Source organism: Taeniopygia guttata, chromosome 4 (genome assembly GCF_048771995.1).
Source record: "Taeniopygia guttata chromosome 4, bTaeGut7.mat, whole genome shotgun sequence".
NCBI classification, from domain to species: domain Eukaryota; kingdom Metazoa; phylum Chordata; class Aves; order Passeriformes; family Estrildidae; genus Taeniopygia; species Taeniopygia guttata.
The window spans coordinates 57,914,531-57,933,190 of NC_133028.1; the positions used below are offsets into that span (position 1 = coordinate 57,914,531).

The window sequence follows — 18,660 nt, forward strand, 5'->3', positions numbered from 1 at the left end:
AACTTCATATGCAATGAGACAGGAAATTTCAGAGGGAAACTGGGAAAATTAAAATAATCTTCTTTGGCCTATTGCCAGTTCTTTCATCTCAGAAAACATTGCTGTGGAGACAGGCACAGATCTTATAAATTAGTCTACTCTGACTAGCTCTCATCTGACATTTTTGGATATTGAACCTTAATGAACATCTAACATGCAAGAGCATTTCTGTGGGACAGTTAGAATACTTTTTCTTTCATAATTTTTTTTCTTTATTGGATATTCCTAGAGATTAAGGCTGGACTAAGTGGATCCTCAGGTTAGTGTGGTATTTCCTTATGTAGATTGCATCACAAAACCACTCCGGAAGAAGATATTTTTATGAGCAAGACTTGTATAAATTAAATTACAAAGGAAAAAAAAAAATTGCCTGGAAAAGCTGAAATAGAGATTGTTATGAACAAAACAGCCTGGCTGGGACGCTTGGCTTGGGCTAAGCGTGCTGGTTGGGGAAAAGGGAACCACATCCCTAGTCTGTGTTTGACCTGTCACCATAACCTGCAGAGGACCAGACTGGACTGGGCTGTGGGAAGCAGGCACAAAGGAACACACACTTCCTGGTGTTACCAGGAGGGAAGGTGAAGGATGGCTGCTGCTGGTCTTCGGCAGCAGGCTCTGCACATCCCCTCACCCTTGGGCTACCAGTGTGCCAGGAGGAAAGGAGAGAGGATGGTGTGCTGGGACTTCAGATACAGGCTGCACACCTCTTCACCTCCAGCTACCAGTGTGCCACAGAGACTCCAAGGTCAGACTCTGCATGCCTGGTCACCCTTCGGCTACCGGAGAAGCTACAACAATGGGGGTGAGCTCCGTGTTGAGTCCCCTGCCGAGCTGATCCTTTTAATAAAGAGCTGAATATTAATAAAGGCATGGACCCTGTTCATTACAGAGGTTTAAATACTGTACAAACTGGATAGAATTACAGCTACTCTTGTTTTTCAGTTTCTAAATCTTGAAGCCATAACATTTTCTCCTCCTGTGTTTAATCTAGAGTGTTAGTAATAAACCACCTTGTCTGCATGCAAAGAGATTGCCACCGAGAGGAACAAAGTGCTGCTGATGACAGAGGTAAATCTTGTTATTCTGAAAATTATTCCTCAGGCAGCTTCTTGTAACTTCGTTTTCCAGATGATTCCTGACGAATCAGTGGCAGCAACTCGGAGAGGAAACAGTTGCCCAGGGTTCTGCTGTGGTGACACTGGTGTGTGCCTGGGAGCTGGCTGGGGACATCCACGAGCCGATCCATAGGTCTCATTCCATACATCCCCTGAGCAGTACTTATGGAGAGCCCTTAGATGGTGCTGTATGGCAGCGCTCGTCCCGCCCGCACCACCGCTGCCTTAGGGGATGCCTGTGCACCACCTCAGGGCTCACATTTGGCCACAGTTCAGTCCAAAGAAGGTGAAAAAGCAGTCTCTGGGCACTGTTATTTAGGATGAGTAAGTGAAATCTGTCAATAGACATATTAAATATTAAATTCAAACATGGATTTCAATAGCTGCTGTAATTTAATCCTTATAAACTTGAATCGTCATGCTTAAACTTCCATGGCAAATGTATTGCTCTCTGTAAAGCAAAGGGCTTTTAAATATTAGTTAAGGAGTTTTTAAAGGGCATTTGAGGATCATCCTGATGGAAGAATAGTGCTCACCCTGGGAACTTCCTCATGTAAATATGGGTGTGGTGGTGTGGCTTTCAGGTTAAATCTTCCAGGCTGTGAAACTCTCTTCATTTCTAAAGAAGTAGGGATGCAGATGTAGGAATTTGAGTTGTGATGTCAGTTACAATGGAATTGAAATGTTATTTCCTCTATCAGGATGGGTTTCAAGCCACAAAGTAAATTTTATTTGGAAACTGTTAGTTAAATTATTAGAGGGTTATTAGACAACTCTCAAATACTGATGGTATCTTTTGTAACAACACAGGAGAAAAGTGAGGTGTTGAAAACAAATAGATCTCTGCCCCTTGGAAAAGAATTATGTGACTGTTTGGGTTTTTTTTCTAAGTTGGGAATGTAGCCTTCCTATAGTTTCACTGCGTGCTTATGCACATTCCTGTATTTTGTTAGTGTTTTCCACCTGTTCGTGCAGCTTGAGGGGGTTAAGCCTGAGAATATTCTGCCAAAGCAAATGAAATATGAAATAGTTCATGTTTTCAGAATGACTTCATTTAGTCATGACTTTTATTTATTTAAAGTGAGAGAGAAAGAGCTCATGTTGTTACAGTCTCCGCTCTCTCTGCTCTATTTTTTCAATCTCTGGAACTTCCCATAACCCAGCTTTTCTTTTTTGACATTTGAAATGTCCCAGGCTGCATAAACTGAGCATCTGCTGTGTGTTGCTCTCGTCCCAGTAATTCTCATCCTGTGGTCCCTGTATGCTGTTATTTTAGGTGTATCCTTTACCATTATGTGGATTGTTAACATTACCCTGAATTCTGCTGCTATGTAGGTAGGACCAAGCACTGAGATTTTCTTTCTTTTGAGTTGAGAAAGAAACTCTGGCTTGAAAACACTGACAAGTTACTGGGTGGTGATTTGTAGCTTAAAGTTGGTGGCTATAAATTCTCACCTGTGAAAAGAGAACCTTGTAGCTCTGCACAATATGTTCTTCCAGCTGCAGTTGAATTTCTGCACTGTTAATATCCTTAAGCAGCTGCAGCAATGTGTCACACTGATCTGGCATTTTCCATACCCAAAGCTCTGCTTAAATATTTGAACTTAGTAAGGCACTCCACTGGGCTGAGTGGGAGGCCAGTGTCACTACAGCTTTATAGAAAAAGAAACAGCACCTGGGAGGTTAAAGCAACTTTCCCTCACCATGCAGCAAGTCAATGGTAGAGCTGGAATTACAGCTCTGGAGGTTCCTGGCTCGTGCTACACCAGGCTGTGGAGAAAGGTCATTTCCCAAAATAGTGCAGGTTTGTTATTATAATAGGGCAACAAAGGGCTCTAGGTGTATTAATAGGTGACTGTGTGCCAATCTTAGTAATACATAATTTAGCAACCTTGCAAAATGTGCTACATCATATTTTTCTGCAGCAGGATCACTTTCACAGTTAGTTTTGTCTGCTTTACTCTGGATAGGTACTTTTGTCTTGGCTCTTCTAACAGTTTTATTTAAAGTAAATAGGGACATTTACTAAGTAGGCATGAAAAGCCTCCTGATTAGCAGCCACATTAAACTGCAATATCCAGCTCACCTTTCAGGTCAGCACAGCTCCTGTGCCCCTTGGAAGCCACTGAGCACGGCTCTGTCTGCCTGAGGAGAACAGAGAGGTGACGGGGGATTTTGGTGGCAGTCATACCTGGCAGTGCAGGAGCTAGGGTTCAGTGATGGGAGCCCACAGGGCTGCCAGGTTTGCTGATGGCCTTAGGCCTCCCAGGGAGGCAGGCAAACCCATCCCCACCCAGTGGGACAGGGTAGAGGGTGCTGATACTTGTGAAGTGGTTTTCACTGAGATTTGGTCCCAGCTGTACCTCAAAAGACCTTGGAGATGGGGTATTTGGTAGCAGTTGTTGGATCTTGTAGATTTCTACTTCATACTTTTATAAAATGCTGTTGATCCCCTTGAACTTGTGTACGTAAGCAATGTACTTACTAAAGGATTTTGTTTCTTCTCAGAATGAATTATTTGACCTGCTAGGTTATTCAGCAAATTCAAAAGTGCTATGTAGGAAACAAGTTTATTTTTTCACCAGGATCCATGCAATTGAAAGAAGAACAAAATGGTATTTTGCCTTAGCCAAGTCTGAAGAATTCCAGTGAATAATGATGGGAAGAATGACAATGCAAATAGGTATTGAATCAATTTATTCGGTCTCATTAGGGTTTGAGTTTGGGTGAAGAGTCTCCAAACAGGGAAACATCAGGAAAAGAAATGCGGAAGCCAAAATGTGTAAGGAAAGTTAAGCAGAGCACGTGCAGCATCCATAGATGGCAAGGGTGCTGTTCTCTCCTCTTCGTGTCTGTAGATACATGTATTTGAATTAACAGAGCAATGTGAGCTTTATGTGCTGCATGTGCCTTTTAATGCTTGTTGGTTGAAGTAATTAGATCTATTGTGGGCATTGGGAATGGCAGCTTGGCTGTTAAGGTCACTGACTTGTGAACATGACCTTCTGGAGGTCAAAGCACTGGAGAGCTTGCTCTGTTTCATTCTCAGAGGTACCAGCCATAATAGTCACTGCTTTGAAAAAGCAATGTCAATGTTCCCTGCCTTTATCTATTTTGTTGTTTGTGCTGAATTGTGACGTGTTTTGTTTTGTTCTTGTTTTACTAATTCATCTCTTAAACTATCTTTTGGTGGATTCAGAGTTTTTGAAGTTTGGTTACCTTTTTTTTTTTCCCCTATGTGTGTTTTGATTTGGTTTTTTGAACAACAGTTGAGTTTTCACAACTGAAATTGATTGATCAGAGATTGAATTGTAAATCTTAGTGGGTTTGAGTGATGTTTGGTACTTGATTTGGCATCCTGCTTTCATTCCTGCAGATGATGAAGTCAGCCAGATGTACTCTCTCAGATGTACCCTTTCTGAGAGAGATGAAAACCCCTTCTTGTGATTGAGGCCAAATGATTCATGGCAAATGCTAAAGGATACATAATTTCAGCCTTGACTACATCTGCCTTCCCTGCTAGGGAACTCAAGAGAGGCCCGAGTAAAACATCCTATAAAAAAAGAGACAAAAGATCTCTCTAGAGTGTCGCAGTTCATGTTCTTGGTGTGGAGTCTGGAGCATGCTTGAGTTCTTGTGGTAGAAAGAGAGGTTTGTATTTTCTGGCATCGAATGGTTTTGTGGTTCTTCACGGTGTGAATCCTTTCCCGGAGCTCAGAGTGTTGCTCTCAGTCCTCAACTTTCCCCGTACAAACCTGTCAAAACACACAGGACTAAAGCACCAAGCGTGGCATGGAACAGCCCATGGATTTTGTGGCATCTGGATTGGCTGGACCTAGAGCAAAGCAATCATGGTGCTGGTGATTAGATTGCCTACTGTAAAATTCCTGGATGGTTGAGATGGGGACAGTTGTGCTTTCTCAGAGCCTCTTTAATTCTCCCTAAAAACTTACCAGACTATAACTATCATGTTACCCCTATCAAAGATTCTGTTTTAGGTGATTTGAGTATGTTTTTTCCCCAGTCTTTAGCCTTCTTGCACCACACTGCTCCTTAAAAATGCTCACATTACCAGCTGAAATTTGCATCTGCTATAGGAATTCTGTTTGGGACTGTGGGTGGGCTTACTCTGTCTAGGTAGCGGTGTTGTTTTTTTGGAGTCAGGAGAGTTTAAACCTCCTCAAAACTGAACTGCTTACAATGGATTTGAGTATTTTTATGTCTTGCTAGAGAGCCTTTTTTTTTTTTTTTTTTTTTTGTGCTGCTCTGTGGCTTGATCGGGGCAAGCAGCACGTTGTATATCTGCCTGCTCTTGTTTGGAATTGATGCTGTGCCCTGGGTGTTGTGCACAGATTTACAGCTGAGGTAAAAAGAACAACCACTTGTTACCATCTTTTTTTTCCCCCTCTCCTCAATGTGTCAAACTGCTCCATGGTCCCATGGTCCTTCAGAAGCATATTGGGCTACTCGGAACCAGGGGAAAAAAAAATTGTGAGTAGAGTCTTAAATCAGATGTCTCAGGTCTCATTTCCTTCAGGGTTCTGCATTTCTGAGTCTTTTTGGCAAGGGTTTTTTCACTGCTTTGCAACAGGCAAGAGCTACTGAGGATATAAAATGTTTCGTTGCTGGAGAAGAAGCATAACTGGGAAAGTAAGGAGTTGCAATTGTTGTGTAAATAGCTTTAAGGGAATAACTTTTTTGAAGAGGCCTGTTTGTGATTAAGTAGTTCAAGGCATTCTCTTAGTCAGGAAACCTGTTTTCTGTAGCCCAAACAGATTAAAATCTACCTGGATCATCTCACAAACACCTTTTTTTTTTTTTCCTGGATATCTTTTGTTTATGTGGTATGGCCTTGCTATAACTATCCATTTCTCAAAGCTTTCTTTTGCGCATGCTCACGCTTTTAGATTTTTATGAAGGTGTATTTGTATAATTCACACAATAAATTGTATTGTGTATTGTTCTCCTTTTCCTTATTTCTCCCTGTAGATGGAAAGCTGCTAGAGCTGGGTTGAAATCCATGCTACCTTTAGTTACTAAGGGCAAAGTCCTGCTTTTGCAAAGCACTTCTCTCTCATTTCTTTCTTCTCTGTATCTTTGCATCTCTGTCTTGTGAGTTGTTTAGCAAAGGCTGGCAGACCCCTTTCTAGGCTGACAGGTCAATGCTGGCAGGGGCACCTCACAGGTGCAGCCCTCTTTACCACTGCTAGATGAGGGAAAATGCATTTTTCATCTGGAGTTAGAAAATGATCCACACTATAGTCCCTTGCTCAAAATCCAGGCTGTTTCTCTTCAAGAGATGCTGAAATTGTATCGTGCATCTGACTGGCTGATGCCACAGTATGGAGCCTTTATTTATAGATGTGTATAAATAAAATCAATCTTCCTCTACAAACTGTCAAATTGTATTTCCCAAAAGCTGAGGAGTCTGCAGTTCATTAAAGCTGGAGATAATGAATGACCCCAACTCTCTAGAAAGAGCAGCTTTTGTTCAGAAAGACTGGTTTGTTTTTATCTGGCTGCTGACATGAGTTGTCTACAGTTTTTTTCCTGCAAAAAATGAAAATATTGTTTTTGATGTGTCAAAAAAGTTACTGCAGGATGGTATGTAGTGTAATTATGTTAATTTGTGTTATGAATTTAAGAGATCCTGAATAGTTGAAGGTGTATGTGGTGATATGAGCACAAACAAACCAAGATGTGCAGGCAGGGGATGAGGAAGTGGAATTACTTAAAGAAGGTGTTCATCTTCTGACATTCTTTGTTCAAGGGAGGGAGTAGATCATTGGTGGCAGGTGCCCTGAGCACTTGGTATGGCAGGCTGCTGTTCACCTTTTCGGGATGTGGGTTTGAATTACATTGTTCTGTCTCATCATTATCAGGAAAAAAGAACCACATTTGGAACTGAAGTACCTCAGGGTTAACCCCCATGCCTTATAAATTAAGAAAAAAAAACAATTGCTTGTCTTCATGGCCAACCTATGAGACATGGAGGATGTATTACCCATTTCCTAGTTAAACTGCATTAATCTGTTTTCTGATTCCTCTCATGTCCAAAAAAACCTGCAGGCCTGTCATGGCACAGCCATATTGATCTTGCTGGTGAGAAAGGGTTGGTTTCAGGACCCTCCAACAGGTCTTGATTAGAGTCTGGATCTCCTGCCTCTCCATTCCTGGAGAGTTTTATTGCCAGTCTCAGCTCCTCCCTGTAATGAGCTGAAGACTGGATAGAGTCTGGCACATTCTTGATTGTCCATTAGCAAGAGAAACTGTGCTAATTGCCAAGAACCCCCCCAAGATCTGTAGGGCTGGGCAGATGGGTGGTGTGAGGACAGGCTGCTGTCCTCTCTGTCCTCTGCCCAGGACAGATTGCCTGCTGGAGTCGGAGAGGGTGAGACTTTTCCCCTGCACTTAGCAGCAGTCTCTGTCTGTAGCTGGAAGGTTTCCCTGTGTTCTCTCACCTTGCTGGGAGACCTTTCAAAGATCTTTGGAAGAGGTGGGAGGGTATCTTTCCTTGAGGGTAGCTTTCTTTGCTGGCTTTCCCCTTTATAGCCAGGAGGGACAGGGTAAACAAAGATACCGTCAGAATTCAGGTTGAATGCATCCTTGGGATGGTGTAAGATATCAGATTTCACTTGGCTTGACTGACAATATTAATTGTGTTCCTGGGTAAGCTTTTTTTTCTTTTTTGTTAGCAGGAAAAGAGTCTTCAGAAAGTCCCTTTCAGAAAGCTTGTGATGAGATGATGCGAGGAACTTTTGCAGTTTTACATTGGAAGCAAGATAATTGATTTGAGTTTGCTATGACACTGCAACTCGTTACAATAAGCAGTCTGCCCTCTGCAAGAGCAGAGCAAGAGGAGAGCAGGTCTGTGCACTTCTGCTGGGGTGGAAATTCTCTGGCTTTCGGTGTTTGCACAGTGAATTCAATGTCAACATACATACAGACAGCAGATCTCAGAGGAGTCAAAGGTAAGTAGCCTGGCTTGTTGAGGTTTCTAGAAAGAGCTGCAGAGCTAAGGGATTTCTTCTGAGTTTTTGGCCTGTCATGAACTGGCAGATGACATGGGAGGAGGCAGTCCCTGGTCATCTGGCAGTGCCAAGAGCAAGCTTTGAGCCATGGAAGCTTCTGGCGGGTTAGGAAACTTTCTCACGAGACATTTCAGGGTCCTGGCCTCTTGGCTGCTAGTGACAGTTTTGGGTGATCTTTTTATTTATATCTGGTTGCTACTATTGAGTTGTCTCAGTTCGTCTCTTAGAACTAGCCCAAGAAACTGAAAAAGTTCAATGGGAAGCAGATTTTCTGAGCACTGCAAAACTGTACCCCATAGGTTTTCTTTTGGCTCTCTAAATGTGGAGGATTCTTGAAATCTCTGCCACCAAATAAGGGCCTGGGTCTTGACAAGCTATTGATTAGGTGACAAAAAAAACCTAATGATAACACTCATGTGACTTGGGCTGAATGGCAAAAAGAAAAGTTGAGTGCAGTTATCAGTTTTAATAGACTAACCTCAGGATAGTAACAGTGTGAAGATGGGGAAGAAGACTGACCTGGCTGCATAGGGAGCTTTTGGTGAACTTGGGGAAGAAAAATAATTTCCGACCTTTAGAAGAAGAGGCAGACAACTCAGGAAAAGTACAACGATGTCATTAGGTCATGTAGAGACAAAATTAGAAAGGTGAAAGCTCAGCTGCAACTCAATCTGGCCTTCCCTGTGAAAGATAATAAAAAAGTGACTAAATAAATTCATTAGTAATAAAAGAAAGGCCTTGGAGGTCTTTTCCCACCTTAATGATTATAGGAGTCTGTGAAATGAAATACATTTATCCTTGAAACATGATACCCAAATTTTTGTGAAGTACTTAAATTCACCCTCAGTTATATTTTTCTGGTTGGAGTTGCTGGAGGACTGAATTTCCTGGCTCTGACTTAGAGAAATCTGTCACTTTGAGTAGGAATGAAACTTGACTGATGCCATCTTATCACAGTATCACCATATAAATGGATCTTATTTATTTTTAATTGAAACGTCAACTTAAAAGAGGCAGTGCATATTTTTAAATCACACTGACATTATATTTAGATCTTTTCATTAAGTTCTGGGTATGCAGAACTTAATACTGCATTAAAATAGGGAGCTAAGTATGAAAACACGAAGTCTTAATGCTTGCTTACTAAATATTCAGTGTGCAAGTGGGCATTGCTCTGGTAACACCTGTGAATAGAGCTATTCTGGTACATTTAAAAAGTGTCACTGGCATGAGTGACAGCCACCAATGTATTCATATTGCTTCAGAACCCTGCTGATGGAAGGAGCTTTCCTGCAACTATTTATCTTTACTTACATTGCCGTCCCATTTAAAATGTTTTTCTCAGTTTCAGGAAAGAAAGATCCAATGCTTTTTATTGTTAAAACAAGCCCTGCTTCTAACTCTGCTGGAATGCAGCTGCACACTATGTACTGGAAGCCTGGATGCCAGGGAAGTGTTAATCCCTGCAGTCAAGGAATACCAGACATGGATACTTAGTTTGATTTAATTTGTTTTGCTGGTTTGAGCCCAGAGCAGGGCCTAGACCAGGCTCAAGTGGTAATTTGTGGCAACTTGAGGCAGTGAGAGCAAACTGGGAGAAACCTGCTCCTGTTCATTGATGCAGTCTATCATCTATGGCTCCAGAGTCCTACCCACCCATATGTGAGCACTTTAGTTGGGGCTTTGACCCTCTCAACTGGCTTTCTGGTAAATCTCTTAAAAATCAGATTCTTTGGCCTGGCTTGTGAATGAACACTCCAGGCTTAAATAGCAGGGAAAGAATCAGAAAGTATTTGAATCAGAAAGTATTTGATGCTTTGTTGACCAGCCAGGAAGCAAGGCCTATTTTTGGGTTTGGTCACTTTAGGCTGTGTTGCAAACATTGGCATGAAGGTCTAGGGGCTCAGCGAGAGAACATTTTTCTCTTCTTTTTTTAAACAGGCACATTCCCAGAAGAGTTACAATCCAAGGTTTACACTTCCAGTGAAATGTTGTCTGAGAAGTGCTGGAAAAAGAAAGGTAAGTGATAGAAACTAGAGATCTGAAAAGTAAAGTAGAGCAGAACTAAATGCAAACAGAAGAGGAATTTCTACTACAGAAATTTGAAGTTTTTAAAAATTATTTATAGCCTAAACTGGAAATAAAACTGGGGGGTGCTAACTTTTTTTTTTAGAGTTGTGCCATATGTTGATTTTAATATCATGATTAAGGTGTAGGGAAACAGAACAATTATGAAGAAAACCAAAACAAAGCAAAAAAAACCCCAAGCAAAACCAAGCATGGAAACCCTTCTCCATTTTAAATAGAGAAACAGGCTGCCACAGGCTGCAAAAATAGTGCCATACTATCACTTGATGCTCTGTTCTTCTCCTGTACAGTTGTTGGTTTGGTTTTTTTTTTGGTTTTTTTTGGGTTTTTTTTTTTGTTTTTTTTTTGGGGGGGGGGGGTGCTTTCTTTTTCTTTTTCTTTTTCTTTTTCTTTTTCTTTTTCTTTTTCTTTTTCTTTTTCTTTTTCTTTTTCTTTTTCTTTTTCTTTTTCTTTTTCTTTTTCTTTTTCTTTTTCTTTTTCTTTTTCTTTTTCTTTTTTTTTTTTTTTTTCCTTAATGAAACATTTCCAGTCAGTGTGTTCCCCTACCACTGCCACTGCTCAATTCCAGCTCTTAGTTTCCTTCCCTTTCCCTTTCCTTGTCATACATGTAAATCAAACCCCTGCCAGGTTGGTCAAAGTCAGTTGTTGTGCCCATGTGGAAGTCCAGCAGCTGCATTCCTGAGGTACTGCCTGGCATCCACCTGGAATGGCTTTCTAGGATGTTCCCAAGAGCTCTGCAAGGAGCCCAGCAGCCAGGTAAAATCCCAGTATTTGGTTCAAATGGAACCTGTGAATTCAGTCAAGGTGTGCCCCATCCCTTTTCCAAGGGCTGTGCTGGACATTGAGGCATCAGCTGCCCCATGTTCAAGGTTACTGTTAGTTCATGGATTTTTAAATTGCATCTCAGGGAGTTTTTAAAACTTTGGTGCAAGAGAAGATGCCTTTTTCCTTTGCAGACTCCTTGAGTGCTCTGCACTGGGGAGATGATGTTCCATTTGCTGCAGCTTCACAGACACTGTGGTGGCTGGCAGACTCCAGGCAGGAGTGATTGCCCTGGTGTTTTATTAGCTCCCAGAAAATATATAGCAGGGAAAGAGGCCATGGAGGCTCCAGCACAGTCTGCCTGAGCTCTGACCCCTCGGGCAAGAGGCTACATTGTTTTTACAGCCAGCACTTAACCTTGCTGCTAAGACTTGTCAACAAGGAGGCCAATTAGCAGCAGATAAGATGGTGGGTGATATAATGCAGATGTCCGTCTGTTAGGAGCATAACTGATGTATTTTTAACACAACAAGGATCTTAAAACATGGCTCTGCATAAATGATGCCATCCCCTCCACTGTAGAGAAGCCCTCTCAACAGTGGAGAGTTACAGAAAATTGCAGGTTTGTTGTTTTAGTTTGGTTTGGCTTTTTTTTCCCCTCCAGTAAATTCTCTCTTAAAGCCTTGTTCTGCTAGGCTCATGATGACTATGGCATGTGTGGGATTGTAAGAAATAACTATGAAAAAAAAGACAATTTTAGGCTTATTTTTCTAAACATAGGTTAAAAATGTACATAGATTCAGAATGAAAACAGGACACTTCTTGTTTTCCTGAGAGTCACTACACAACTGGAGCTGTTTTCTGTAATCAAACATCATTATTGGAATATTATCAGAAAATACAGACTCGGGAAATTTGAGTTGATTAAAATCATGCAGGCCTACAAGGCTGTTATAGCCTCCTGCTGCAAAGGGCATGTCACACTAATACCCCTGTTTGGGGGAACACAGGGGTTTTCTGTCAGACTAAAGCTACAGGGGCTGATTGCAGGCAGTTCATGTTTTGGTTGAGACTGGCAGTCGGGATAATTCAGTAAGATAATTCAGGGCCCTCCCAGCTTATTTTAAGTAATTCTTCAGTCTGGTTTTAGTGATTTAGAACTTATTTAAACAATTAAGCCACTTTTTCATAGTATCACAGAATGGTTTGCACTGGAAGGGATCTTAAAGTCATTCAGTTCCAACCCTCCTGCCACGGACAGGGACACCTTCTGCTGGACCAGATTGTTCAGAGTCCCCACCAGGCTGGCCTTGAACATTTACAGGGATGGAGCATCCACAGCTGCTATGGGTATGATTTGCATGATTGCCTTTTAATTGCTAGGATAACTATTAATGTCTAGTGCAAAAAAAACTCCACAGAGAGTCTCTTGTATATTTTCTATTAGAGGTACAATGTGGGCAGGAAGAGAGAGACACACCATCACTTACCAACTCTGTGTCAAAGCTTTTCTTTCAGCTAAAGAGTCAGCAGCAGAAGAGGAGCAGTGCATTCCAACAGCCAGCAACCTGTACAAGGTACTGATAAAGGCCCTGAAAATTAGTATTCACATCTCAGGAGAGTAGAAATAATGTAAGAAGTTTTTTCAGTTGAGCAGACATTAGCACTGCCCTAACTGCAAGAAAAAGGCAGTCCACATGTATTTAGTGTTAACACTAATATATCTGAGGATAATTCTTATTTAATGAACACACAGATTATTTTCTTTCTTTGGTTAGTGTTTAAGTAGTCTAACTTTCTTTGAGGATGTTGAGTATCTTTTCTTGTTCAGTGTAGTCAATAGTACCTTTGCTTCTTGGAAATTGTCTGCTCTTAGGGTTTCCGTCTTTAGTGTCCTCTGTGCATTTTAAATGTTCCAATAATCTCTGGTTAAATAACAGGTTTTTCTAAAATGCTGACAATATTTTTACAATTAAAAATAAATTATTTTCATGACAGCGTTTTAGTGCACCGTGTTTTTTCACTCACTGCTTAGCTCATCTTTAATGAAATTTCCTTGACTTCGTTTCGTCTCCTTCCAAGCAAGAGCAAGCCCACCAAACTACTGCTTAAGGATCTGATTTTTTTGAAATGCGTGACTGAAGGAAGGACAGAGTGCGCAGAAGAGGAATTATCCCCCTTGCAGAACTGACCTGGAGGGTTGCTACAAGCCCACAGAGTGAAGTCCTGGAGCTGTCCTCGGACTATTTGCTATATTTCCTCATCAGGAGTAAGAGACACAGCTTTCCTTTACAATTTCAAAATTGAAGATTAATATCACTGATAAGAAGAAAAAAAGTAAAGACGTTATCTTGTCTTGTAGGAGAATCCTTTCCCCCTCCCTCCAAATCAACTCTAAATATAGTTAAGGTAAAAAAAAGAGAGGAAGGAAAACCAAAAGAAACCAGAATATAGCCAACCTTTTTAATTAGAGTATATTGTACTTCCAAACTGGATACACTAGAAATTGGCAATGCAACATAAAATGCAAAGAAATATACCAGTTACTGTCAAAATGACCCTGTACAGCCTTATAATGCAAAAAGCTTTATACAATACAAATTTTTATTAATGTACACAAACCTTGACAGAATGATATTTGAACATAATACAACAAGTAAAAAAAAAAAGAAGAAAGAAAAAAGTGCTGAGAACTTTAACTGAATTACTGAATGGAAAAACATTCCAGCTTTCATTAAAGAATGCATAGTGAAAACCAGTATGAAATTACCTTTATGGTGGGGGAATTTATCAGAACTGTTGGTCATTAATCAGTAGGGGGAACCTCTGGAGAACATTCCTGTCTTTAGTCTTGAACTGCAAACAAATTATTTTCATATGCAAGAGCTCTGATAAATAGGGTATTTTTTTTTTCTTAAAAAAATAAAAACCTCCTAACACACTTTTCCTTACAGAGAAAACTTATATAACTTGCCAGAAAGGATGAATTTATCCTTTCCAAAGTGCTAAACAAATTTCCCAGGTACACTAAACATTGCCAGGTCAGATACTGGTGCAGTGGAACATGGTCAAAATCACATAGCAGTCGCATGTGGGCAGCTCATTCTTGGAAGTCACAGCCCCACTTAAGCTGCCAATTGGTTTAGATACAGTGGCCGACTATATAACATTCCTCCTTCTTCTTCCTCCTGGACAGCTGTACTTTACCTGTAGTTGGTGTGAAAAACAAGCTTTTTGATTTGGGAGTGTTTGGTTTTCTGTGGTGTGGTCAGAGATGTGCGTGTGGAGCGTGTTTTACAGAACTGGTAGAGCTGCTGGATACAGAGTGCAGATTTCATGCTGTCAAGATAGTAACTATTTTATGCTCTGAGTACTTCCCAACACAGTGTTTTCTATTTTGTCTGTACTCCCAGGGAGGTGTGAGAAGGAGCTCTGATGGAGTAAAGCGTGGAGAGCAGGGCCCTGAGTTGGGTAAGTTGTTGACAGGTTTACACGCAGTTTGGAGCAGATGGGTTTTCCTCACTGCGTAGACAGAACTGCCAAGTGCTCATTAGAACCAAAACTGTCTGCTGGAATGTAAACAAATGGTGAGACTTCTCTGTCCTGTAATTAATAATGCCAAATGATAACCTGCTGTGATTTTGGATATTTCCCCCTTGTAACTAGCTTCCAGTATGGTAACAGGAGTGTGCAGATTAGGATGTCCTCCACATACAGGAAGTATTTGGTCATGACAGTGGAGAATGTTTGGCCATCTCAATACAAAACAAATGTAGGAATCTTGCAAATGGGTTAAAGTGATGCAAGTTTTGCATCCAGAAAGTCTTTCTACACAAGCTTAATTTAAGAACTAATGAAGATGGAGTTACATTTCTACTTGTCCATATGGCTAAGAGCCCTTGTGGACAAGAAATGCTTTCCTGCTGGGCTGGTTGGATTCCCCCATCCCACAACAACGTGTAGAGGAAGTTCCTTCAGGAAAGCATGAGGGTGGGTAGATAGCATGAAAGATGTGACTCAGGGCACCTCCTACAGTGGCTTGGCCAAGGGACAGGGAGGGGACTGTGGCAAAAGCTAGGTCAGACACTTCTAATAGCTGGTAAAGGACAGCCAGATCCAAATCCAAGAGACACCATGGAAAACAATAATTCAGAATGAAGGCATTCCTGTACATCATATGATCATTTTGAAATGCTTCACTTTTTATACTTCCAATTGTAAAACAGAGTGCTTTTAATCCCAGTCTTTCTTCACAATATATTAAGTTGTCTAAGGAACAAAAATCAATTAACAGTGGGTTAGCTTCTCTTGCATTAAGATCACTCTTGGCATTTTGAGATTAACAAAGGTTATACAACCAATCTGCATTCACTTCTTCCTGCAATAAAGTGCTACATATAACATATCATTTTAATGAGCACAAGTAGGAGCATTAAATAAGTACAACGTTATCTTCCTAGCAGGACACACTCTATCTGCCATCAACAGAAAGGAATAAAGTATTACTGATGACATGGAGGGGAGCGAGAGGACTGTCAAATTTGCAAGTACAATTGAAATACTGAGGGTATAAAAGAGAACTTTATGATTCCAAAAGCATCTTTTTATAGCTTTATATTTCAAAGAAGTTACTGGTACCTTTTCAAATAAACAATCTTATTAACTTCAGCCCAAAATTTGTTTTTTTCTTTTTTTTTTTTTTTTTGCAAGTGAGAAACAAACTAGTGCAAGACTAAAGCACTGTGCAAAACTGCCTTTTTTTTTTTAGTCTGAGTATTTATACCCAGAATTTATCCATACCCTTTTTAAAATCCCCTTGTTGGATTTTTTTTCCACCATAGAATTCTAGTTATACAAGTTGTTCCTGCAAAGTAAAAGGTAACCACTGCATAATACAGTATATATATAATATTTATATGCCCTTTTAAAACAAAAGATGTATGCTGTGGCCCAGGGGCAGGTGTTTGTCACACCTGTGTAAAAGCAGAGAATTGGGCCTGCTGTGTGGGTGTGTAGGCTGCACACAGCATGTGTGTGGATATACACACACTTTTCATTGTCATGCTCTCATCCTGCAATGCTGAAAGCAACTTCTTTTCCTCACCAGTTCTACCCCAAAGCCTCAAACCTTAACAACTGAATACAAGGCATCAAACAACTAAAGGAAGCTGCAAACAGCACTGAAAGAATACACCAGTTCTCCACCTGCCCCACCCCAAACATTGCTCCTGAACTGCTCCACAGTTCAGGGGCAGGCAGGGGGAAGGCAGGGAGTGAGGGTGTGGAAAGGGGAAAAGAAGGATGATTAAAGAAGCGAATCCAAGGGATGTGCAAAAGCAATGTCATGGCACACTACAGGCAGCCTCTCTTCCACGCACCTGCACGCACACAAAGCCCAAAAATAAAATGCATCAATATGTCATCTTACAAGTGCTGATTGCCAATAAGGACACTCTTTTTTTTTTTTTTTTTTTTAGCTTAACAAGACAAAATAGTTTCTTAGATAAGAGTACTGGGAACATGCCTCTGAAGGTAGAAGTATGCAGTAGGTCACCTCTTGGAGATTTAATAAAGCAGCTTTCATGTCAATGCAATAAGTATACACACAGAGCCATTTGCTAAACCTTACTAATGATATAGTACAAGTGTTCGTTACCTCTCGGGGCTACGTTTTGCAGCAATGTGTAACCTGCTGGGTTTGTTGAGGGATTTTTGGTACAGAATGCAACTGCCCTCAGACAGTTTCTGCCCTTTCTGTTAGTCCAAGGTAGGCAAGGAAGGAGTGTTTAGGTGAAGAGGCACCCCCCGGTGCAGTCTGAGGTCTGGGTGGATGGAATGTGAGATCATAGTGGTTTTTGGGGAAAAACATTGTTAAAGGAATAAGGTGGGCAAACTCTGAGTTCCAGTATTTATCAAAGCACAGGGAAGTGCCATTGATGGCCAAGGTTTTCACTGCCAAGTTTGGCTCTGCCCCGCTGCCTTGTGCAGCTGACATAGCTACTGTTTGCAGAGCCTGGGAGGCAGACATAACTGAGAAGGGTGACAGAAGGTTCCTGGAGCTGATCACTGGTAGGAGCGGACTGGCTTCCTTGGAGGTTGAATACTGGCCCTTCTTCTCCTCTTCAGAGCAGTCCCCGTTCTGGTGCTTCTTCACGTGGCGGCTGAAGACAAAAGGGTGGGTAGTCTTGAACAGGCACTCGTCACAGCTGAAGGTCTGGCGTGGAGCGTGCTTCAGTTTCTTGTGCAAGTTGAGATTGTCTTTGCGTTTGCAGCTGTAGCTGCACTGGTCACAGTGAAAAGGGCGCTCGCCGGTGTGGACACGCACGTGCTCGATCAGCTTGTTGGCCGTCTTGGACAGGTAGCCACACTGGTCACACTTGTAATGGTTGCCAAGGCGGTGCTCTCGGATGTGCATCTCCAGCTCCAGCTGGTTGGCTTTCACTGTTTGGCAGATCCGACACTTGTACTCCATCTTGTAGTGAGTCTTCAGGTGGCACTCCATGGCTGCGGGGCGGTTCGTGGAGTAGATGCAGAACGGGCACCTGGCAACACAGCAAGGAAGGGCAGGGATAAAGAAAAGAGGAATCACTCGTCTGGCAGACCTGCCTTCCTGATTTAACCCTGGCACTCAGCCCCTTTCTGACCTACTAAGGAGGAGAAAAAGGCACTCAGTTCTCCCTGTGAAGCCTCTTTCCAATATCTGATTCACCTCGACACATCTTTACTTAAAGGAGGTTTGCCCATTTAATGGCATTCCTAGAAAAACATTGATTTGCTCTGAAGGAGCATCCCTTTAACCTTCTGGCTTACCTTGATGGGGTCTTCCCCCAAAGCAGGCCGGGGAGTGCAGGGTGGGTGACTGATGCACAGGTACTTTGTGTAACGATTCCTAGTGTTTGCACGAAGTCACTTTGGTCATTTTTTCCATTAAGAAGTGGTTTAAAGTGAATGTTTACAGATGAGTATAAAACCAGCTGTTTAAGTAAAGATGGAATAAACTTGTAATACCACATGTACAGCAAAAGCTTAGGAATTCCCTTTTATGTGACCATGAACAATAAGCTTGCTGGGTATCCTGCTAGGAGCAGCTGAAAGCCAGGCTGTTAGGATGATTTGTAGGGACTCCCATTTCTGGGAGATGAGCTAGCCATGCTGAAAGGGGTGTGTGCTTGGCAGTGTTTGCCTACAGCTGCCTCTGCCATGGCAGGAATTGCTCCTGTGTAGGAACAGGATGTGGGTTCTTCTTATTCACAGCAGCAAGCATCCGGCCTGGGGTGGACATGGCAAAGGGCCTCACCCCAGTTCCTGAGCCAGGAGAGGCTGAGAAGGGTAGAGGAGGGAATCATGAAAGTTTGGAAAGAAGCCTGAGCTGCATGCTGAACAAGCCTGGCCACCCACCAAACCCAAAACACACCCACTGTTGCTTGGTGCAGCTGAGAGGAAGTTGGTGGGGACAGCTCCCTGCCAAGGGTTTCTGCTGTACTGAACCAAGCACACAGCTTCCACATGGAACTGGTGAGCTCAGAGAGCAGGGCTGGATAAAAACTTACAGCTAAGGCAGCTGGCTGCTGTCTTCCAACATCCCTAGCTGCCACACATCAACATTCACTGTTTAGCAGGTAATT

General features: G+C 41.9%; 1 protein-coding gene and 1 long non-coding RNA gene across 11 annotated transcripts in view; one reads left to right on the forward strand and one right to left on the reverse strand.

Annotated features, from left to right (window-relative positions):
• The first annotated feature begins 9,917 nt into the window (after positions 1-9,917).
• LOC115495057 (uncharacterized) lies at positions 9,918-16,510 on the forward strand. The gene is made up of 2 exons (XR_012055761.1): positions 9,918-10,204; positions 10,901-16,510. It is a non-coding gene; the product is annotated as an uncharacterized lncRNA (long non-coding RNA).
• ZNF827 (zinc finger protein 827) overlaps positions 13,485-18,660 on the reverse strand; it is a 100,279-nt gene continuing 95,103 nt past the window's right edge. For 4 of the 10 annotated variants that reach the window (XR_003960136.4, XR_012055760.1, XM_030271871.4 and 1 more), the window contains one exon: positions 17,493-17,577. Coding sequence is in view for 3 of the 10 variants with exons in the window: in XM_072928698.1 (XP_072784799.1) it covers positions 16,770-17,577 (808 nt within the window). In the remaining 7 variants the exon portion in view is untranslated. Of the gene's footprint in view, positions 18,010-18,660 lie in introns of all 10 variants that reach the window. The other 6 variants (XR_003960134.4, XR_012055758.1, XM_072928699.1 and 3 more) reach the window with 3 other exon arrangements.